We start from the raw sequence: 22,751 nt of genomic DNA, 5'->3' as shown, positions 1-22,751 counted from the left end.
GAACTGGCTTGTAATATTGAGAGCAAGGGAGTAAATATGGGGTAAATAATAATACAGTACTATACATAATTCCTGCCATATAGCCACTCTGGAAGCCTTTTTGGTTGAGAAGCAGGTTAGAACTATGTTAAATAAATAAATGGCCTGGGGAAACCCATCAAAAAGGGGACACCTTCAGATGTAAGTTTGTCCTGTGTAAAGTAGGCCACAGCATCACCGATGCAATGAATATGGACTTGAGCACGCTCTGGGAGAGAGCGGAGGACAGGAAGGCCTGGCGTGCTGTGGTCCATGGGGTCACGAAGAGTCGGACACGACTGAACAACAAAGTAAGGTGCAAGGCCACACCAAGGAGGATGCTCGTGCACGCACATGGAACTCGCTGCCAGAGGAGATGCTGGTGAGGGCCACAGTTGTTGTTTTTTTTAAAAAATGAGCATTAAATTTGGCATTAACCAAATTCACGGCGGAAGCGGGCTGTGGGTAGCCCTACTCAGAGCAGACCCGCTGAAATGACCCGGACTCAAGGTGGTCGTGTCCCACTCCTTCATATGGGTCTAGTCTGAGTAGGAGTAACATGGGCTATAAGCCAGCGTGAAAAAAACACGCCGAAGGGCCCCGCTCCATGAATAGCGCGTCCGACGGGAGAGGAGAGGCGGGGCGGGGACCACGTCCGAGGCCGATTTCTCTTCCTCCGCTTCCGCGCCTCCTTCCGAGAGCGCACGAGGGAGCAGAAGGCTCGGTCACTTCCGCGCATGCGCGCGCCCGCCGGCGGGCGGGTCGAGCGAGGCGGAGCTTTTCTCTCCTCCCCCCCCTTCCCTTCCCTTCCCTTCCCTTCCGACACGCCCCCAGCGGGACCTCGGCGCCGGCCCCGCCCCCTCCGCTCGAAGCAGGGAGGGCCCTCGGCCGCGCCCACTGCTGTTATGACCCGCCCTGGGCCACGCCCCCTTCCCCACGGCCGGCTGGCGGCCGCCGCCGGCGGCAGTTGGGGGCGGGCCGGCGGGCGCGCGCGAGGAGCGGGCCTGCGAGAGGAGTCGCGGGGAGCGAGCGGCCGCCCGCCCCGGGGGGAGGGGCCGGAGCCAGCCCAGCCAGCAGCATGGCGGCCGGGCGCGAGCCGCCGCCGCGCTGCGCTCTTCCTCGGCCCGCGGCCGCCGCCCTGGCCGCCGCCCGAGCGCCGAGGCCCGCCGGCCGCCTCCCTCTGCCCCGCTGAGCGCCTGAGAGGAGGAGACTCGCGGGAGGGAGGGAGCGAGGGAGGGGGCGAGCCGCGCCTCGCCTCGCCTGTGCCCGGCCCGCCCGGCCATGGAGCGCGCCAAGCCGGCCTTCCCCGAGCTGCCGCAGCCCAAAGAGGACTCCGAGGTGAGGGAGCCGCCCGCCCGCCCGCCGGCCCGGGCGCGCGCACACGGGCACGCAGGAGAGCGAGCGCCCCGCCCTGTGACCCCCCTCCAGACTGGACGGGGGCTTCTCGCACCCGCACGCCCCATCCCCAGAGGGAAGGCCGGGCGCGCGCGCACAGGTGTTCCGCTTGCAGGGCCGTGTGGGCAGAAGCGCCCCCGCCGCTCCTTCCCCTCGCGGAGCATCTCCCCGCCGGCGCCGAGCCTGCCCGACCCTCCCCGCGTTGAGCTCCGCGCGCGCGCAGGCGCGCCCCGGGCGAGCGCGTCCTTGGATGCCGCTCGTCTCCGCGGGCGAGCGCCGAGGCTGAGCGGGGCTGATTTTGATCCGGCATTGTTCTCGCTCTTCCCCCGTGCGGCCGCTGCCCGTGGGCGGAATTGCACCTGTGGCCCGCGGCATCTTCCAGGACAACTCCCCCCTGCGGGGCGCCCTCCAGATGTGTTGGGCCGTAATTCTCATCTTTCTGGCTGGGGCGTGTAGTCCACATCTGGAAGGCGCCTGGTTGGGGAAGGCTGTCCAAGGAAATCCCACAGTTTCCCTCTTCTTCCACCCTCTCATGTATGGGTGTACATGACAATTCAGTCACACACCCATTAAAAAGACACCATCATCACTGTCTGGGGGAATATTCCAATTATTCTATCCTTGTGACAATCCATATTATTCAGCTACCCACCCTTGGCGATTTTAGGGGCTTGTTATTGGCCGTATCCCCCTCACCCACCTCTGTTTTAATTCCTTCCACCCAATACAGGGTGCCTGAGAAATCTTGCCCTGAGTGGGTGCATCATTGCTTGTTCCCATTTCTGTTTATTCATTAACATGTTTGTTCATTCCCTGTTTTATCACTTTATACATTGGACCCAAGGTAGGTTGCAGTTTAGTATGGTAAAAAACAGTGAACAATAAAACAGAGCTCCTGTGAGATTTGCTTATAGGCCTTTTGACCCCTTCTCCAACAATTAATGGGTCCTCATTTTTCCTTCTGTATTTGTGAGGTCCAGACAAAGGGTTTTTTGTTGTTGGTTGCCCCATGAAATGTGGTGGTATTCTTTGGTTAATCTTCTAATATTGTTTCGTTGACCAGAAGGTGCTAAAGAGTTTCCTTGCTTTCACCCCATGTAAATGTAATGTCCTAAACTTGAAGGGCTTGTTAATGTTGGCACTTAATGCAGAGATCCTAAGTAGCACTTGTGCAATCCTTGTTAATCTCCTTTATATGTAAAAGATTGCCTCTTATAAGGTCTCTTTATCCTTTGGAGCTTCCCACTTTCAGGTACAGGTCACTGTGTGGCTTTTGTTGTTGTGTTTTCTGAACCCAGGTGACAAGGCCTGTTGGAGAGGGTAACAACCCTCAAATAAACCATGGGCCGTTGTTGGGCTATTTGAGGGTTGTTCCCCCTCCAAGATAATAGAATAGGAAGGACAAGACACCTCTTCCAGAAAATTAGAAGCATCAGAGGTAAATTCCAGGCAAAAATGGGTATGATCAAAAACAAAGATGGCAAGGACCTAACAGGATCAGAAGAGATCAAGAAAAGGTGGCAAGAATATACGGAAGATCTGTATAGGAAGGATAATAATATCGGAGATAGATTTGATGGTGTGGTCAGTGAGTTAGAACCAGACATCCTGAAGAGTGAGGTTGAACGGGCCTTAAGAAGCATTGCTAATAACAAGGCAACAGGAGATGACGGTATCCCAGCTGAACTGTTTAAAATCTTGCAAGATGATGCTGTCAAGGTGATGCATGCCATATGCCAGCAAATTTGGAAAACACAAGAATGGCCATCAGGTTGGAAAAAATCAACTTATATCCCCATACCGGAAAAGGGAAACACTAAAGAATGTTCAACTATCGAACAGTGGCACTTATTTCACATGCCAGCAAGGTAATGCTCAAGATCTTGCAAGGTAGACTCCAGCAATTCATGGAACGAGAATTGCCAGATGTACAAGCTGGGTTTAGAAAAGGTAGAGGAACTAGAGACCAAATTGCCAATATCCGCTGGATAATGGAGAAAGCCAGGGAGTTTCAGAAAAACATCTATTTCTGTTTTATTGGCTACTCTAAAGCCTTTGACTGTGTGGATCATAACAAATTGTGGCAAGTTCTTGGGGATATGGGGATACCAAATCATCTTGCCCGCCTCCTGAGGAATCTGTATAACGACCAAGTAGCAACGGTAAGAACAGACCACGGAACAACGGACTGGTTCATGTTTGGGAAAGGAGTACGGCAGGGTTGTATACTCTCACCCTACCTATTCAACCTGTACGCAGAATACATCATGCGACGTGCTGGGCTTGATGAATCCAAAGCTGAAGTTAAAATTGCTGGGAGAAACATTAACAATCTCCGATATGCAGATGATACCACTTTGATGGCTGAAAGCGAGGAGGAGCTGAGACCCTTATGACGAAGGTGAAAGAAGAAAGTGCAAAAGCTGGGTTGCAGTTAAACCTCAAAAAAACCAAGATTATGGCAACCAACTTGATTGATAACTGGCAAATAGAGGGAGAAAACGTGGAGGCAGTGACAGACTTTGTATTTCTTGGGAGGAGAGCAATGACGAATCTTGATAAAATAGTGAAGAGCAGAGACATCACACTGACAACAAAGGTCCGCATAGTGAAAGCAATGGTATTCCCCGTAGTAACTTATGGTTGCGAGAGCTGGACCATAAGGAAGGTTGAGCAAAGGAAGATGGATGCTTTTGAACTGTGGTGCTGGAGGAAAATTCTGAGAGTGCCTTGGACTGCAAGAAGATCAAACCAGTCCATCCTCCAGGAAATAAAGCCAGACTGCTCACTTGAGGGAAGGATATTAAAGGCAAAACTGAAGTACTTTGGCCACATAATGAGAAGACAGGATACCCTGGAGAAGATGCTGATGCTAGGGAAAGTGGAAGGCAAAAGGAAGAGGGGCCGACCAAGGGCAAGATGGATGGATGATATTCTGGATGCGACGGACTCGACCTTGAGGGAGCTGGGGATGGCGATGGCCGACAGGAAGCTCTGGCGTGGGCTGGTCCATGAAGTCACAAAGAGTCGGAAGCGACTGAATGAATAAGCAACAACAAACTCCCTCCAAAAAGCCATGCTGCCCAGGTTTGGACAACATGACAAGCTGTACCCATGTGGATAATTAGGCAAATGGTGTCCGGTAGACAGCAAGGCTTAAGCAAGTCATCCGGGCTTGTTTAAGCCACAGTGATCATGAGAACCAGGTCAGTCTAATACAGGGTCAGGGAACCTGTGGCCCTCCAGATGTTTCACTCCAATTCTGCCATCCTGGCCAATGGAGAAGGGTGATGAGGGTAGTAGTTATCAACATCTGGCCACATGTTCCTCAGCTGTGGTCTACTAGATGAGCTACAAAAGTAAAAAAGAAATGGGAAGGGATGTGGAAAGCAAGCAATTCAGGTAGCAGTTCCTTATAAAGTTACATCGCACCTAGAGCTGGGGTGGGCAACTTGTAGGTCCAGAAGTTTTGACCTACAAGTCCCCATCAGCCCTAGCTAGTCTAGCCAATGGTGAGAGATCATGGGAGTTCTAGGCCAAAACATCTGGAGGGGCACACGTTGCCTACCCATGACCTAGGGAGAAGAGGGGTGACCATTCCTAAAAGAAAAATTACATCATAAGAATTGCCCTGGGAATTTATTTGAAGGGTGTGATATAAATTCCTGCAACAAAATAAATAAACGTGTGTCCAATGACTGCTGTATTCATGAAAATATTAGCAGATGCAAATAATGTACAGTTAAAATATGCGAATTAATTTAGACCTTCTAGCTTGGGGTAAATCTTCACATTTCCCTTAAACATGTTGAGCGTGTTGCCTGGCCACAACAATGTTTGCTCTCCCTATAGTTTATTCTGCCCTCCAAATCATCCTATTCTTTTTGTTGTTTTGCATCCCACTGCATACTCATGCTATACTTTGTTACTATTTGTAGTGTCCCCCATTTCCTTTCAGAGCCCAGAGTGATCTAACTGAAATTTGTTTAACCGTCCCCATTTAATTTAGCAATAGTTGCCAGTAGACCTTAGAATGCAGGGTTTCCCCATTACCTCAAATCAGCCAACGGTATGGTCCACAGTTTTCTCTTCATAGGATGTAGTAGCCAGAGGGTGTGACACCAAATGCCTACTGTGACATCAAAGGACCTGTTGCAGGCCACAGTTAAAATAATATAGCTGATCAAGTTGATTGGCTTTAGGGACTTGTATAGCCAGAGTAGGAGGCTAAGGAAGATCCTATAGTTTCCTCTCGAGGCTATGTTGGAACTAGGTTCCAACCTTAAAAATGCTGCAGAAGATGCTTGGTATGTTGAAGTACTTGGCGAAAAGGTTTACGTAGATAAGTGTTGAAGTTCTATGAACAACTAATGAGATGTAATAATTGTGAATAATCCTTTCAATATGACAAAGGTTTCTTAGCTTTTTTATGCATTTCAACGGTTATGAAGATAGCAGGCATAAAGCAGAGGAGACAGGCATGTAGTGCAGGAGATCCAGATGTGCAGGAATGTTGAGGGAATATCTATTGGTTCATATTTCTGTAACAGAAATCACTAAAGCAGATCACACGTGCATATATGCAGCACTGAGAGGGGAGGACTATCACCATTTTGCCAATCTTCAAATAGAGGTTTGTTTCCACGGAGTTGAGGAAGTATGTTGAGGGATAACTAGTATGATTAAGACTTGTGACCTTGAGCATGCACTCAAGACATAATTCTCAGGGTAGGAATAATGTCTTTATTGTTATGAGTTTGGATGGTATATTATTGCAAGAATCTTATATTAGTGTTCAGGAATCAAAATCACTCAGTAGTCTGTGGCTTTCGGTCATTCAGTTCACTTTCTGATGGTCTTTTGCAGAATCCTCAGTTCAGCGTAGCTGGAGAGCTCCAGTTGATTTTGTTTTTATCTATGCAGGAGTGTGGCTCTCACTGCTGGGAGAAAGGGCATGTGTTGTTTTGTTCATAATCCATGTGCTAGCTCAGTGCAGCAAGGATATCAAGGATATCAAAGATATGGCCATGGGGGGCTGCATTTGCACCATTTTCTCTGTCCTTGCCTTTCAGTATTTAAATTGTCCCAACTTAGCTGTGCATACAAATGTCTTCTGACTTGTACCATAAAAGTTGATGCCATCCAGCTTCTGCCCCACATTTCTCATCTGTGTTGTCGTTACTGTTACATATATTATGCTGTTTGCTATCTTAGATTATGCATTTGACCCTGTTAAACATATCTAAAAAGTTAAAATATTAAAATAATTATCTCAACATTAAAAAAACTAAGATCATGGCATCTGGCCCCATCACTTCCTGGCATATAGAAGGGGAAGAAATGGAAGCAGTGACAGATTTTGTTTTCTTGGGCTCCAAGATCACCGCAGACAGTGACTGTAGCCATGAAATTAAAAGACGCTTGCTCCTTGGGAGGAAAGCTATGGCAAACCTAGCCAGCATAGTAAGAAGCAGAGACATCACCTTGCCGACAAAGGTTCGTTTAATCAAAGCTATGGTTTTCCCAGTAGTAACGTATGGCTGTGAGAGCTGGACTATAAGGAAGGCTGAGCGCCGAAGAATCGATGCTTTCGAACTGTGGTGCTGGAGAAGACTCTTACGTGTCCCCTGGACTGCAAGGAGGTCAGATCAGTCAATCCTAAAGGAAATCAACCCTGACTGCTCATTGGAAGGACAGATACTGAAGCTGAAGCTCCAATATTTTGGCCACCTAATGCGAAGAGAAAACTCCCTGGAAAAGACCCTGATGCTGGGAAAGATTGAAGGCAAAAGGAGAAGGGGACGGCAAAGGATGAGATGGCTAGATAGCATCACTGATGCAATGAATATGAACTTGAGCACACTCCGGGAGAGAGTGGAGGACAGGAAGGCCTGGTGTGCTGTGGTCCATGGGGTCACGAAGGGTCAGACACGACTGAACGACTGAACAACAACTACAAATGTTTGACCAGATATCTGGAAGATACACAAATTTGAGGCTTTCAGATCTTTGGAGGAAAGGCATTCTTATGCTGGTAGTGGGGTGGCCACAGAGTGTAGCTCTTTATGCTGTTGCTGGCCAAGCTTGCTTCATGGAGGATACCTTCAGGAGTTTCTTGTCAGCTGATATGGTGTCATATCTGACATTACACTGGCAGAAAAATGCAAGTGCTTGTGTTGTTCCACTAGTAGTTGCACAACTGCTACAGGACTTGAACATCTAGTGTAAGCAACACCTAAGCTAATGAAGTTATAATGAGTGGTACAACACTGTGTGCAATGTCTTGCGCAACAGTTTGCAGAACAACGTGTGCAACATGTTCTGCAATGGCTTGCATAGCAGTCCTCACAAGGGGAATCACAAGGTGTTGGAATTGACACTTGTGCAAGGATAAAAATGACGTTTCTGCAAATGACAGAAGCTTTGCTCTAGCAGAATAACACCATTAGAACAACCCATTATTACTTGTGAAGGAAGGTGGGAAATTCATAGATTTGAACCAGTACACCAGTACTGTGTACCAGTATATGAAAGTCTATTGAACGGATGCAGGATTGCTGGTACATGTGGCCATCTGCCCTTTATTGTAGATCTGTCTATCCATCCTGTACCAGTTACAGGTTTGAATGGAGGAAAAACATCTCCATGTTGAGCACGTTGCAGTAATCTGGACCTGAGGTAATAAAAAGCATGATTGGCAGTTGATAGATCTTAATCAGGAAAAAAAATTGTAATCTTCTCATCTGAAGAAGTTGGAAGGAAAGGTTCTTAGCCGCTGTTGCTATTTGAAGATCCTGATACTGCAACACATGCTGGAGCTGAATAAATTGAGGAAGTGAAAATACAAGTATTTCTTCCAAGTTACACAGATTGCCATGCATCATTATTACTGTTTGGTTTGGATACAGCGTCATTCAGCTTGACCACATTGCACCTGAGCCATGGCTAGAAGCACACTAAGTACAAAGATTACTAGAGAGAGAGAGAGAGAACCACAGCCCTAGTCTGTGTCTGTTCTGTGTTTTTCTGATCATTTATTTATATACTGTCACTAACCCAGTTACAAAATTGGGTGTTTTCAAAATGGAACCAGCTCCATTTCAAAAGCTTGGGATAGGTGGAATTTGATTAAAATATCCTTTGCCGTGACAGAAAAAAACTAGAATTTAAACTGTAAACTAAACTGGTAAACTATAACTCTAAGCTTCATAACTAAGCTTGCTGTCTCTGTGTGGTCTAAATCAAATTACGCCACTTTTAGTTTCTGTAAGGCACCTTAGTTTGTTTAGGTGCTTAATAAATAATAAATACATTATATACATATCAGTTATTAGAATTTGATTATATCTATCTTCTCTATCCCTACATGGTATGCATTTAACTGTATTTCCCTGGTTTAATATACAATCACAGTAAATGCCAGAACTCTAGAAAAGCTCGTCTGGATGTAATATGTACTGTTACGGATCAATAATACTGAATTTATAGCAACAGTATGAGTAATACTTATTGCATGTGCTCCAAAATTAATTTTCAATTCAAAACCCATATGTTCATATTTATGAAGCAAGACATTTGTTTTAACATTCCCCAACTTGGTGCTATAAAAAGCATATTGCTAGGTATCTAGGATGGACAAGCTTTTTATCTTGCATGAAGAATGCTTTTCAAATTGCAAATAGATAGAAATCTATGCACAGGTGCTGAGAGTTGAATAAATCTAGTAGTTGATACTGTATATGTTTGTTGCTTTTCTGTCTTTCTAGAAGGAGCTGCTAATGTTATTCTAGAAGCATACTGTGAATGAACGCAGGAGTAAGAAAGTTAATTCCAACAGACAAAAATCAGACCTTAATGGAAATGTCAAAAGAAGCAGCCAGAATTTTTATTGACCCTTAGATATGCTTGGATTATGTAGTAGCACCCTTGACTCATTACTTAATTTACACTGGGGGCAGTCTCTAATTTAAAGTTGTGATTCTGAGCACATTTGGAAATGTTCCATTGAAATTAATACCACTTCCAGGTAAATCTGTTTGGGACGGAAGTAAAGTTACATAGCTATGGATGTCTGGAAATAGAGGGGCGGGGAGGTTGGTGTAAAGTGGCACAACAGCAAAGCAACAAAGAGGCTCAGGATCCACTGTGGATGTAGTCAATCTTAAGGTGAAATGAATAAGAAAGATAGAAAAACTAACAACAGAGTATTAAAAAAATATTTTAAGCTAAATGTTTTGGCTTCTGCCCTCATCAGTAGCTGTGCTGGTAATGGGTATCAGGAGTGGCAGCTTGGAATGCCTGGAGATAAACATTCCTTAGGAGAAAAAACAGAGGTATGATTGGTATAATGCTTATTAAGTGTCCTCCAGATTAAATTTTCCTTTTTGTCAAGCATATCAGGGTCTTCTGTTTGTTCTTTTGGAACCAACTGTAAATCCAAGAGACTATGTGCAGGAGAGCTGAAATGTCTTGGAACAGGCTGCTCCAGTTTAGGGGGTAGAATCACAGATTTGTGGTTACGGAATCTTGTTCTTGGGTCCATTGTAGTTTTTAGTACATATTGCATACGTCATCCTTTTTTTTTTTTACGTTCAGTTAAGTAAACCACACAAATAGAAGTGCATATTAATGATTGTCTGATGCAATAGGTTTGTTAGTAATTGTGCTCCTGAAAGAAATGGTTCCTCGGAGGTAACTGCAGGTAATGCAACACGTTGATTTACAATGGTATCCTGGGTTGCAAATATCTTGTTTTAAGTCCTGCTTTAATTAACAATTTACACAGATTGGGTGGTTTTCTGAATGCAATGCAAGGTGGAGAATGAATGTGTTTTAACAGCACAGCTATTGATGAGGGCGGAAGCTGAAATGTTTAGCTTAAAATACATTTTTAATACTCTTGTTAGTCTTTCTATCTTATATATACATTTCAGACTCTGGAATTAACCAGCTTATTGACTGGATAAATGTGTGCTTTTTAATAGCCAATATAAAAGTAGTCATTTGCAAGATTCCTTTTGGTTGACAGAGTGTGAAAACAGTCTGATTTCATGGCAGTGTTTAAACTTTCCACTTGTTTTCTGTGATTTAAAATACTTTGTAAATTGCTAATTGCGACCAGATGGATTGTAACAACTGTGTCCACGCTTCAAAAAACATATCCTGATAAGATGCTCAGCCTTTTCTAAGAGTTCATTTTGCTGTTGAGAGGCAGAGTTATACAATTAAATCAAGCAAATCCCTTTAGTGTGTAAGTGTGTAAGTTTCTTGCTGTGCTGTGATACTGTGTGCAATGCAGCTAAGCAAATGTGCATTGCAAAAGAGGCTTCAGATGTGGTTTAGTTCCTGTATATATGGATTCTTGAGCCTGTTCTTTGACATAGGTATGTTCTCAGACATACATGATAGCATCTCACTGCCGTGGATAATGGAGCACTTAATTTTGCATGATACCCTGCATGACATTTTCCCAATAGTAATGTATGGCTGTGAGAGCTGGACTATAAGGAAGGCTGAGCGCCGAAGAATTGATGCTTTCAAACTGTGGTGCTGGAGAAGACTCTTACGAGTCCCCTGGACTGCAAGGAGGTCAAATCAGTCAATCCTAAAGGAAATCAACCCTGACTGCTCATTGGAAGGACAGATACTGAAGCTGAAGCTCAAGTATTTTGGCCACCTAATGCGAAGAGAAAACTCTCTGGAAAAGACCCTGATGCTGGGAAAGACTGAAGGCAAAAGGAGAAGGGGATGGCAGAGGATGAGATGGCTAGATAGCATCACCGATGCAATGAATATGAACTTCAGCACTCTCTGGGAGAGAGCGGAGGACAGGAAGGCCTGGCGTGCTATGGTCCATGGGGTCATGAAGAGTCGGACACGACTGAACAACAGCAACTGCATGACATATTCATCATTCACTATTCAGCTAATGTTTATGACTAAGAAATAATATACACTGTTTAAAATATTGAGCAAGACATAAGAAGAGCCCTACTGGATCAGACCAAAGACCGATCTAGTCCAGTGGGACATGAACCCCAAAGCAGCTTCACACAACATAATCAGATTGTTCCCCAGCAACAACTGGGTATTCAGAAACATCGGCTCAGATGTTGGAGGTAACATATAGCTATCGTAACTGCTAGCCATTGATAGCTCTATCCTCTGTGTATTTGTCTAATCCCCTTTTAAATCCTTCCAAATTGGTAGCCATCACTGCTTCTTTTGCTAGTGAATTCCATAGGTTAACTATGCATTGTCTGAAAATATACTTCCTTTTTTCTGTCCTAAATCTTCTACGATTTGGCTTCATTGGATTAGCCTGGGTTGTAGTACTATATGAGAGGGAGAAAAACTCTTTATCACTTTCTCTACACTATGCTCTACACTATCCTTTCTCTCACAAAGGATGGGAAGAATGTGTTTGGCCACAGCATGAAGAACTTCATCAGGAGGGCTTTAAACTGAATCCTACGGGGAAGGGAGATGTAATGTTGGGGGTAACAATGGACATAGGCGCATGCACTGCAACGGAGAGAACAGCTCTGTTAGCGCCCAATAATAGTCTTCAGACACATGTAGGAAGAAAGCCAGACTATGAAGCACATGGTCTTCGATGTCTATATACTAATACCCAGAGTATGGGAAACAAACAGAACGAACTTGAACTTTTAATACAGGAGGGAAATTATGACTTGGTAGGTATAACTGAGACTTGGTAGGATGACTCTCATGACTGGAATACAGCAATTGAAGGATATAACTTGTTCAAAAAGAACAGGAGGAACAGAAAGGGAGGTGGGGTTGCACTGTATGTGAAAAATACATATCTCTGCACAGAAATACAGGAGGATGAGCTTGGTAGCCCCATCGAGAGCATCTGGATCAAAATAAATGGAGCAAAGAATAAAAGGAACCTGGTGGTCGGAGTCCACTACCGGCCACCCAGCCAAGGAGAAGACGAGGATGAAACTTTTGAAAAGCAAATAGCCAATGTTTTAAGGAAGCATGATGTAGTAGTAATGGGGAACTTCAATTTCCCCGATATTTGTTGGGAGACAAATTCTGCAAAACATGGCCCCTCCAGGAAATTCCTGACTTGTGTGGCAGATAACTTCCTCCTACAGAAAGTAGAGGAAGGAACTAGAGGATCGGCTATCCTTGACTTGATCCTAACCAACAGAGATGACTTAGTGGATAAAGTAGCAGTTACGGGAACTCTGGGGGAAAGCGACCATGTTGCACTTGAGTTCTTGGTTCTAAGGGAAGCAAAAGCTGAGTGTAGTCAAACGCATACCCTGGATTTTAGGAAAGCTGATTTTCATAAACTCAGAACAATGATCAGTAAGGTCCAATGGCAAGCGACGCTAACGAGAAAAGGAGTCCAAGATGGGTGGGAGCTTTTAAAAAAGGAAATTCTCAAGGCACAATCACAAACAATTCCAGCAAGAAGAAAAGGTGGAAGACAACAGAAGAAGCCAATGTGGCTTCACAAAAAGCTTAGGGATGACCTGAAAACAAAAAAGGACACATATAGGAAGTGGAAAGAAGGCCAAGTAACAAAGGAAGAGTACAGGCAGATAGCACAGAATTGCAGGGATGGCGTCAGGAAGGCTAAAGCTGAGAATGAGCTGAGGTTAGCGAGGGTTGTTAAAAACAACAAAAAGGCTTTCTTCAGCTATGTGCATAGTAAAAGGCAGAGGAAAGAAATGGTGGTTCAGCTATTAAATAAGGATGGCAAAGCGATAACAGATGACAAAGAAAAGGCAGAGGTGCTCAATTCCTACTTTGGCTCAGTCTTCTCCCAAAAGAGGGTCTATGACCCCCCTGGCAAAGGCGAAGTACAGGCCGAAGGGGCAGGATTGCAGCTTGAGATCAATAGGCATATGGTCAAAGAACACTTAATTACTTTGAATGAGTTCAAATCTCCAGGGCCAGATGAACTGCATCCTAGAGTCATAAAGGAACTGGCAGAAGAACTCTCAGAAGCGTTGTCTATTCTCTTTGAGAAATCATGGAGGACGGGGGAAGTGCCAGATGACTGGAGGAGGGCTAATGTTGTCCCTATCTTCAAAAAGGGTAAAAAGGAGTAACCTGGGAACTACAGACCAGTCAGTCTGACATCAATCCCTGGGGAAATTCTGGAGCAGATCATAAAGGAATCCATCTGGAAGCACCTTGACAACAATGCCGTGATTACTCGAAGCCAACATGGATTTGTCAAAAACAAGTCCTGCCAGACGAATCTGATCTCATTTTTTTGATCAAGTCACCTCCCTTGTGGACTGTGGGAATGCTGTAGACATCATATACCTCGACTTCAGCAAAGCTTTCGACAAAGTGCCCCATGATATCCTGATGAGCAAACTCGCTCAAAGTGGGCTAGATGAAACAATGATCCGATGGATCCACAGTTGGCTACAGAATCGGACTCAAAGCGTGCTTATCAATGGGACCTTCTCAAACTGGGGGGAGGTAACGAGTGGGGTACCGCAGGGCTCAGTCGTGGGCCCAGTGCTCTTCAACATTTGTATTAATGACTTGGAGGAGGAGGTGCAGGGAATGCTGATCAAATTTGCAGATGACACCAAATTGGGCGGGATAGCTAATACTTTGGAAGACAGCAACAAAATTCAAAGTGATCTGGATAGACTGGAGCGCTGGGCAGAAAACAACAGAATGACATTGAATAGGGATAAATGCCAAGTTCTGCACCTAGGAAAAAGAAACCAAATGCACAGTTACAAGATGGGGGATACGTGGCTCAACAACACTACAAGCGAGAAGGATCTTGGAATTGTTGTCGATCACAAGCTGAAGATGAGCCAACCATGTGATGTGGCTGCAAAAAAGGCAAATGCTCTTTTGGGCTGCATTCATAGAAGCATAGCTTCCAAATCCCGGGAAGTGCTAGTTCCCCTCTACTCAGCACTGGTTAGGCCTCATCTGGAGTACTGTGTCCAGTTCTGGGCACCACACTTTAAGAAGGATGCAGACAAACTGGAGAGGGTTCAGAGGAGGGCAACAAAGATGATCAGGGGACTGGAAACAAAGCCCTATGAAGAGAGACTGAAAGAACTGGGCATGTTTAGCCTTGAGAAGAGAAGACTGAGGGGAGATATGATAGCACTCTTCAAGTACTTGAAAGGTGGTCACACAGAAGAAGGCCAGGATCTCTTCTTGATCATCCTAGAGTGCAGGATACGGAATAATGGGTTCAAGTTACAGGAAGCCAGATTCCGGCTGAACATCAGGAAAAACTTCCTGACTGTTAGAGCAATATGACAATGGAACCCATGACCTAGGGAGGTGGTGGGCTCTCCCACACTGGAGGCATTCAAGATGATGCTGGACAGCCATCTGTCGGGGATGCTCTGACTTGGATTCCTGCATTGAGCAGGGGGTTGGACTTGATGGCCTTGTAGGCCCCTTACAACCCTACTATTCTATGATTCTATGCATAATTTGTATACACCTCTATCATGACCTCCTCCTTGCTTGCATTTTTCTAAGCAAAAAAGCCCCAAACTTTGTAACCTTTCCTCATAGGGGACTTGCCCCAGCCCCTTGATCTTTTTAGTTTCCCTTCTCTGCACCTTTTCCATGTATACAATATGCTTTTTGAGGTGTGGTAACATAATGTAAATCATATTATATCACACATTTGTCTTTTAAATGATGTGTTTTTATTACTAGTTGTAGAATCACCAAATTTAAAAGAAATGCTATAATGGTGAGATTTAAATAAGTGACTAATGAAGTAAGTAATCTTAAATGGAACATTAAAGGAACAGATTCTTAGTTATAAAGTTGTAAATGTACAATAAGGGTAATATTAGGGATACTAGTAATTAGGACAAAGTAGGTGATACTTTTTTTTTGTGGTCTGTGCACGCAGTTGTACTGGCCAGCTTTATTACCATAAATTGACCAGACTTTTGTTTCTGATTAGTGTTCAGTATGAGCTTCCTGTCTGGCCCCGAACATAGTTCATGCATTTCAGCTGCTTTCTCTGATGTGAAGCAACGCTTTTTAAGTTTCTCCCCAGTGTAAGCAGCAACAGAGATTTTGGGAGAGCTCTCTAGGAACATAAGAAGAGAGCCCTGCTGGTTCAAATCAAAGGCCTATCTAGTCCAGCGTTCTGTTTGCACAGTGGCCAACCAGCTCCCCATGAGGAACCCACAAGGAGGACATGAGTGCAATAGCACCCTCTTGGTTGTGTTCCCAGCAATTGGCATACAGAGGCAAACTGCCCCTCATGCTGGAGGTAATGTATAGCCATCATAACTAGTTGATAGCCTTATTCCTGCATCCTCCATGTACTGTGTGGGATGGAAAAAGGGCTCTTAAACCCCCGCCACACTGCCACCACTCTGTGAACAGCAGCAGAGAATCTATGAGGGAAGCAGTTAAAGTGCATTAGGGAGAAACTCTGCCAGAGCCTCTGCTGCTGTGCACAAGGGCGACAGAGTTATTTAGCATTTGTGTTTGTCTCATTTATGGCTGAGTTGGTGGGTAGAGCCAGTGTTGCTGGGATTGGCTGTGTTGCTTGATAAATGGATTTGGGCCCTTATGACAAAGGTGCAGCTATACTTCAAAGAAAATCAATAACTGAATAGCGAATGAAGTGAGTAATTAAATTTAGGAATTTACAATTTTAGAAATTGCTGCATTAACAACATACTCTAAATGTCATACATCATTCTTTAAAAAAAGGGGGACATCCCTTTTCCACCCAGCTTGGAGACTTGAGCTCTAAAAACATTGCTTCTGAACCACTGCTATAACTTTTCCTATGTTTTCCTGGAAAATTGCTCTTCTCTAAGGGCAAGTTCAAGTTTAACTCAGGTGCATCTCTACCAGGGCGTATGTTATCCACATACAAACTGGAAATGCCCACTTTGCTACAAACCTGCCAAGGTTTTAAGGCCTAGGAATGCTATCTGCCATTGCTTTCTGCAAAAATATCTCAATATGTAGGTGTTTTTTTTTACTTGTTTCTTTATTGAAAGCTGTTAAAGAATCCTGAGGTCAAGTCTATAGATTTCTGCTTTCCAACTTACAACTTGCCAAAGAATGTGTCAATTTTTAGCTCATCTATTTTGATTGGTCTTAGAACTTAAGAATATTTATGTTTGAACACTATTTTTTTTCTTTCTCCATAGGATTGGACATATCCAATGAGAAGAGAGATGCAGGTATGAATGTTTATTTTATTCAAAGCCAGTTACTAGTTAATTAGATATTTGATTCTATTGCAAGGTTTTAGAAAAATCATGTGATGCCATGAAAACCTCTCAGGTACTACAGAATTGTGGACAATTGCTCCAGAAAGCATCCCTCTTCCAACAGAAGTCTTGGGATGATGGGACTAACATCCTTGAACAAATGTGCTCATAACTACACATTAGGGCTCTGAAGGGACTGGATTCCTGCAAATTCTCAGTTCATGTTTGCTTTACATGCAAAACATGATCAGGTTGGCAAAAAAGGGAGTTCTTCCATCTTAAGGAAGGGTGGTTGCTGTCGTGCTTGTGGGAAATAGTATATCAACTAGGTATTGCTCTATATTACTGCCCAATGAGGTACATCATCTCATTTTAAAGGACCCAAAGACCCCCGGGCCCATTACCTTCCCTTGCCTCACTCTTCCTAAGCCTTAGGGACAGTTCCTAGTCCAATTCTTTCTTCGGAAAGTCACGGCCTCCATCTGTGCTATCCTTGCTCCTGCCCAGCTGGCTTCTCTCTGTACATATTTATGTAACTATTCCCTTTTTATGTGTTATGGGAACCTGCATGCTTGCTCCCTGCAGGTGCCACTGCTTCTTTGTCTGTGAGGCGGTTGGTTTTATCTGGGCAGTAGAGAAGGCCGGTGCTCATGTTGTAATACCCAGTGCATGTTTTTCAAATATTAAGAAGAGCAAAACAAATTGAGGAGGTTGCAAAATGCTGGTTGTGTGAAATGAAAGGGAAAAGTAATGAATTGGTGTAGATTAATAGATACCTCAGCAAAACAAAAATGTTAATAGGGTATTGTAGCCTTTTCCCCAATTTCTGTTATATTTTGAAGCTTTTTTGAATTAATACTTTAATTTAGAGCATGATTTAGCTACAAGATGCTACTCATGTTTGTTCCTTCAGTTTCCAGTCTGAAGATCTGGATTCTCAGATCTGCTGTGGGGAAGTTGAATCCCCTCTCCCTGGCCCCAGCACAAGCAAGGAAGTGTGCAAGAAGATCTGTATATGCAGCGGGGGTTTTCCCTTTCTTAAAGAGAGTCCCTTCTGTTCTTGTTAACCAGATATCTGGAGGAAACTTTGCCTCACTTTCCCAAAAGAAAGATACCTGTTTCATAGTAACACTTTAATCCAAAACATGTGTACTCAGAAGTAAGTTACATTGATTTCATTACCATTTGCATCTGTGAATTATCAGATTGCAGTCTTAATTAAAATTCTAAAATTATTTTTCTGGATATTGAACAGAACAGGACAAGCCCTCGTGATCTCTTGCAGGAGGGCTTGTGCAGATGAAGCAGTTTGCCTTTAACAGCTGCATGGCAGGCCAAAATTCATCAGGAAAAGCTTTTCCTATCAAGAAATGTAGAGAAAGCTTTGCCTATTGAATTTCCACCTGTCATGCAGCAAGGAGCCCTGCTGGAAAAGAGGGTGTGACACTTGCACAGAAGGCACCTTGGAGAAATGGTTCACTAAAACAATCCTATGGCTCAAATCAGTAAGCAGATACAAGAGAATCACCTTAGGGCAGCAGATATTAAGGAATCTTGGTTAAAAGCTATCCATTCCAGGAGGCAGTGTTGAGATGAAGAGGAAAAAGCAGAAGAGGGAGTGCTGAGTTTGGGTTCCACATGCAATGAAAAAGTGGGTTGAAAAATTCACCTATGCATAAGATCACATCCTCTTGCTTTATATTCTGCCTGGAATAACTATCCTGTCAGTGAGACACATTTACCTCAGTCTTACCACTGTGTCTCAGTGAGACACATTTACCTACACTCAGACCTTTGGAGGCTTGGAATTGCTTTTGAGGAGCGTGCGCTCTAGAAGCATTCTAGTCTAGAATAAGATGAATTGGGAGGGAAGCTTGAGATGCAGCAGCCAGGAGGCAGAACAATTCTTGGGATCTTGGGCTGGGATATGGTTCCCTTGCCAGCAGCAAGCAATCCCCTGCTTCTGAGACTTCTCTCTCCACTTCTCTGTTGCCTCAAATTTGTTCATGCTTCTCTCTCCCTTTTTCTTAGGCGCAACGTACCAAGTAGTTTATCAGCAAAAAGGGAAAAACACTTTCTCATAAACCATTATGCTTAGCCTGAGTTCAGTTAGTCAAGACAAAGCACTATGGTTGTGATTTCCACTCTGCCATGGCCCTCTGCCAGCTTGGGGTGATTTGGTTTTTCCCCCCTAAAGCACCACTTCTGTTTCTGCTGTGAAGTCTCTCCTTGTAGCTCCAGTGCTAACAGTACAGGAAAATAAACCCAGGTCTTGTGTACAACTCCCTTTTCAGACTTGCATTTGCTGAGATCATATATGCACAGTCAGATAGCACTGGTATAATGGAACCCTACCACCGCCATTTGTCTTACTATAATGCTGCTGTTACTATAGTTTAACAGTGTAAACTGTAGTAGACTGAATTTTGTGTTGCTTCCTCATCCACCTTTTTCTTTTTAAAGGAAATTTTACCTGGGTTGTTCTTAGGCCCATATTCTTCAGCTATGAAAAGCAAGGTAGGTATGTCTGACTGTAACTTTTTTATGCTGAGTACAATTCTGCAAAGTGTATCAATCACACCTAGACTGCACCTAGGCTCTGGGACACCCTCCAGGACAGTTCCCAAAGGGATAATTGTGTTAGTCTGTTGCAACATAAACAACAAAGAGTCTTCTGGCACCTTCAGAGACTAACATATTTATTATGGCATAAGCTTTTGTGGACACAATCCATTTCAGATGCATGAGATGTTACCCTCAGTTGGCAGGTATATATACACATGGTTGTGCTGCAGGGTGGTAAACACTGTAGGTCGGGGGAACTGAAATGCAAAAAGTGCAGAAAGTAATAGTTACCTGAGCAGTAGCCATTCACAAAACAGTTGTTGGCTGATAACACGTACATCCTTGTATTGGTGAGCTGAGTACCATATGTCGCTCACCAGTTTGGTGTTGAAATCTCTCCTTGAAGTTCCATTGTTCAAGAATGCCCACCTTCGGGCGCAATCCTATCGGATCCACCCTGGGTACTTGTACACCTCCAAACTCGGAGGCTTAGGTGTATCCAATGCATTTTAGCCGGACTGGCGTTTTTGCCTGTGTAGCGGAGGCTTCAGGGAAGGGGAGGGAAGGAGACAGGGAGGACTGGGGATGGCTTGTGTCCCCGGTCTCCTCTCCTCCCCACCCACCAGCACGCTCCCTTTTACCCCTCTACAAGCTCACATTTGTGAGCTCGTAGCAGCAGCCAGCACGGCTCTCTCTGTGCTGGCTGTGAGGGGGTGCAGAGTGTGGTTTCCTGGCTTTGAGGCTGGAGCCCTGCCTCGGAGCCAGAAAACTGAAATATCCTATTATATTATTATTATTTACTACATTTCTATATCGCCCCATCTCCTTCATGGATCACGGCCTTGTTGTGGCGAAGGGGCTTGCGTAACTCAGTGAAGCCATAAGCTATGCCGTGCAGGGCCACCCAAGGCGGACAGGTCATGGCGAGAGTTCTGACAAAATGTGGTCCACTGGAGAAGGAAATGGCAACCCACTCCAGTATTCTTGCCAAGAAAACCCCATGGAATGTATCACAAGGCTAAAAGAGATGACGCCGGAAGAGGAGCCCCTCAGGTCGGAAGGTGTCCAATGTACTACTGGGGAAGAGCAGAGGGAATTTCCAAGTAGCGCCAGAAAGAGTGAAGCGGCTGGGCCAAAGCCGAAAGGACACTCAGCTGTGGATGTGTCTGGTGGTGAAAAGAAAATCCGATGCTGTAAAGAACAATTGTTTAGGAACCTGGAATGTAAGAATATTTTGGCCACCTAATGCGAAGAGAAAAGTCACTGGAAAAGACTCTGATGCCGGGAAAGATTGAAGGCAAAAGGAGAAGGGGACGGCAGAGGATGAGATGGCTAGATAGCATCACCGATGCAATGAATATGGACTTGAGCACGCTCCGGGAGAGAGTGCAGGACAGGAAGGCCTGGCGTGCTATGGTCCATGGGGTCACGAAGAGTCAGACATGACTTAACAACTGAACAACAACAACAAATGTTGTTGGGAACAGTTAAGCAGTGTTTGATCATTTGAGTAGGTCGTATTTCTTCCACTGACTCCCCTTTTGAACAGAGACAGTTTCTCAGCTTTCTTTCTCCGCGAGAGAGCGCAGGACAGGAAGGCCTGGCGTGCTATGGTCCATGGAGTCACGAAGAGTTGGACACAACTGAACGACTGAACAACAGCCGCCCCATAGCAAAGCTCTCTGGGAGGTTTACAGAGGCTATATAAGGGACATAGTATTGCTTCCTCCAGGTAATTGGGAGGTTAATGTTTTTCCCAGTGGTTTTTGAATATTGATGTTTCTGATGTCAGATTTGTGTCTGTTTATTCTTTTGTGCAGAGACTGGCCTGTTTGTCCTATGTAGAATCAGTAGGGCACATAAAGGGCATCTGTGGGCTACTACTAAAAGCAGCAAGGAAACAGCAGTCTGGATGAGGATAACTGAGGGGGCAGGGGGAAGAGACTTTAAACTCCCCACCCCTACTGCCACTTGCGATACCATCTCCTGATCTCAGCAGGAAGGGAGGGGAGGGTTAAGCCATGTGCTTGCATGCATGAATGTGTGCAGCTCACCGCCGGGCACTGCAAGTGGCTCAGGGCCGAAAAGGTTGCACACTCCTACCGTAGGGGATTGCTGGAAATTGATGGCATATATCACATTGGAAGATGAGCAGATTCATGACATTGTGGATGACATTATTAGGTCTTGTAATAATGTTGCCAAAATAGATATGGCAGAGTTAGCATCTGGGTCTAACGGGTCTGGTTCCTGTGTCTGTATCTCTGTTACGTGGTCTGTTGTTACTGATAAGTAACTGTTTTAGGTTTGATGGCTGTCTTCCATAAGCAAATATTGTCTCCCACCTAGGGCCTGTGAGAGGGAGAGAGAAGTGTCATTGTCCAGTGTGGGCTATAGATCGTTGATGATACGTTTGAGTTTAGCTGGGAAGTATAAGTGATGTTCTGTTTTTTCTTGTGGGTCTGTCCTGTAGTAGATTATTCCTGGGTACCAGTCTAGGCCTGTTGATTTGTTTTTTCACTTTGTTGGATAGTTATTGTAGTTTGAGAAATGCCTGGTTTAGGTCCTTAAGCTGTAAGTCCCTGTCTGATGCATCTGAGCAGATGAAGTTGTATCATAGGGCTTGGCTGTAGACACTGGGTTTTGTGGTGTGTTCTGGGTGGAAGCTATAAGCATGTAAGTATGTGTAGTGGTCTGTAGGTTTCTGGTATAGGGTGCTGTGTATATGTCCATCATATACTTGCACAGTAGTCTCCAGAAAGAGAACCTTTTGCATGCATTGGTCTAGGCTGAGGTTGATGAAATCCTGGTGATATTTTGCTAGGGTCTCTTGTCCATGAGTCCAGATAATGAAGATGTCACCAATGTACCTAAGGTGGAGAAGAGGCTTTGGGAGACAGGAGCATAGTGTGGGAGCCATGTGAGTTTCCATGGTAATGCCATTGATCTGAAGATAAATGTTCTCCCCAAAGCTGAAGTAATTGTGGGTAAGTATAAAGTGGCAGAGTTTGATGGCTAGATACACTGTAACACCATCTGGGATGATATTCTTGACTGCTTGTAGTCCATCTTTGCCCCCTCATTCATGACATTTCTTTTTAGGAAGGCTTTTGAGCTTTAGGTGTATTACGCTTTAGTTTTAACTCCTCTGGAAATTGCTTTTAGTGGATGCTTTTATTTTTACACTGTGGTTTTTGGCTTTGTTGTCATTCTTGTATTTTATTTTCTTTGTATTGTAATGTTTTAATTTTCTGTTGTTAGCTCCCTTGGACTCTGCCTGAGGAATGATGGGATAGAAATCTTTTAAGTGAAAATACATACCACACATAAATAACCAGACACATTTTCTGACACAACATTATTTGTCCTTGAAGATATTTACATTATTTATTGAACAAGTGCACCTGTATTACAATATCAAATAGTCAGGAGAAAGATTCAAATATAGAGGGAAGCCCCCTTTAAAGCACAGTGACTTTGCAAGTTTCCAGCTTATTCATGCTGCCTGGATCACCACAGCCCACTGTGGCTTATTTAAGCCATGGT

The 22,751-nt window shown here is 44.5% G+C and overlaps 1 protein-coding gene across 3 annotated transcripts in view; it reads left to right on the top strand.

Moving 5' to 3' along the window:
- The first annotated feature begins 1,081 nt into the window (after nt 1-1,081).
- Nucleotides 1,082-22,751, top strand: part of STYX (serine/threonine/tyrosine interacting protein) — a 44,499-nt gene continuing 22,829 nt past the window's right edge. For all 3 annotated transcript variants that reach the window (XR_014787816.1, XR_014787818.1, XM_084834676.1), the window contains exons 1-3: nt 1,082-1,356; nt 16,578-16,610; nt 19,104-19,157. Coding sequence is in view for 1 of the 3 variants with exons in the window: in XM_084834676.1 (XP_084690802.1) it covers nt 1,300-1,356; nt 16,578-16,610; nt 19,104-19,157 (144 nt within the window). In the remaining 2 variants the exon portion in view is untranslated. The remainder of the gene's footprint in view (nt 1,357-16,577; nt 16,611-19,103; nt 19,158-22,751) is intronic.

Source organism: Heloderma suspectum, chromosome 1, assembly GCF_057233095.1.
Source record: "Heloderma suspectum isolate Gila_16-S chromosome 1, 16-S_ref, whole genome shotgun sequence".
NCBI lineage: Eukaryota > Metazoa > Chordata > Lepidosauria > Squamata > Helodermatidae > Heloderma > Heloderma suspectum.
Note: the sequence above shows the minus strand (reverse complement) of the source record. Positions and strands in the feature narration are given on the sequence as shown.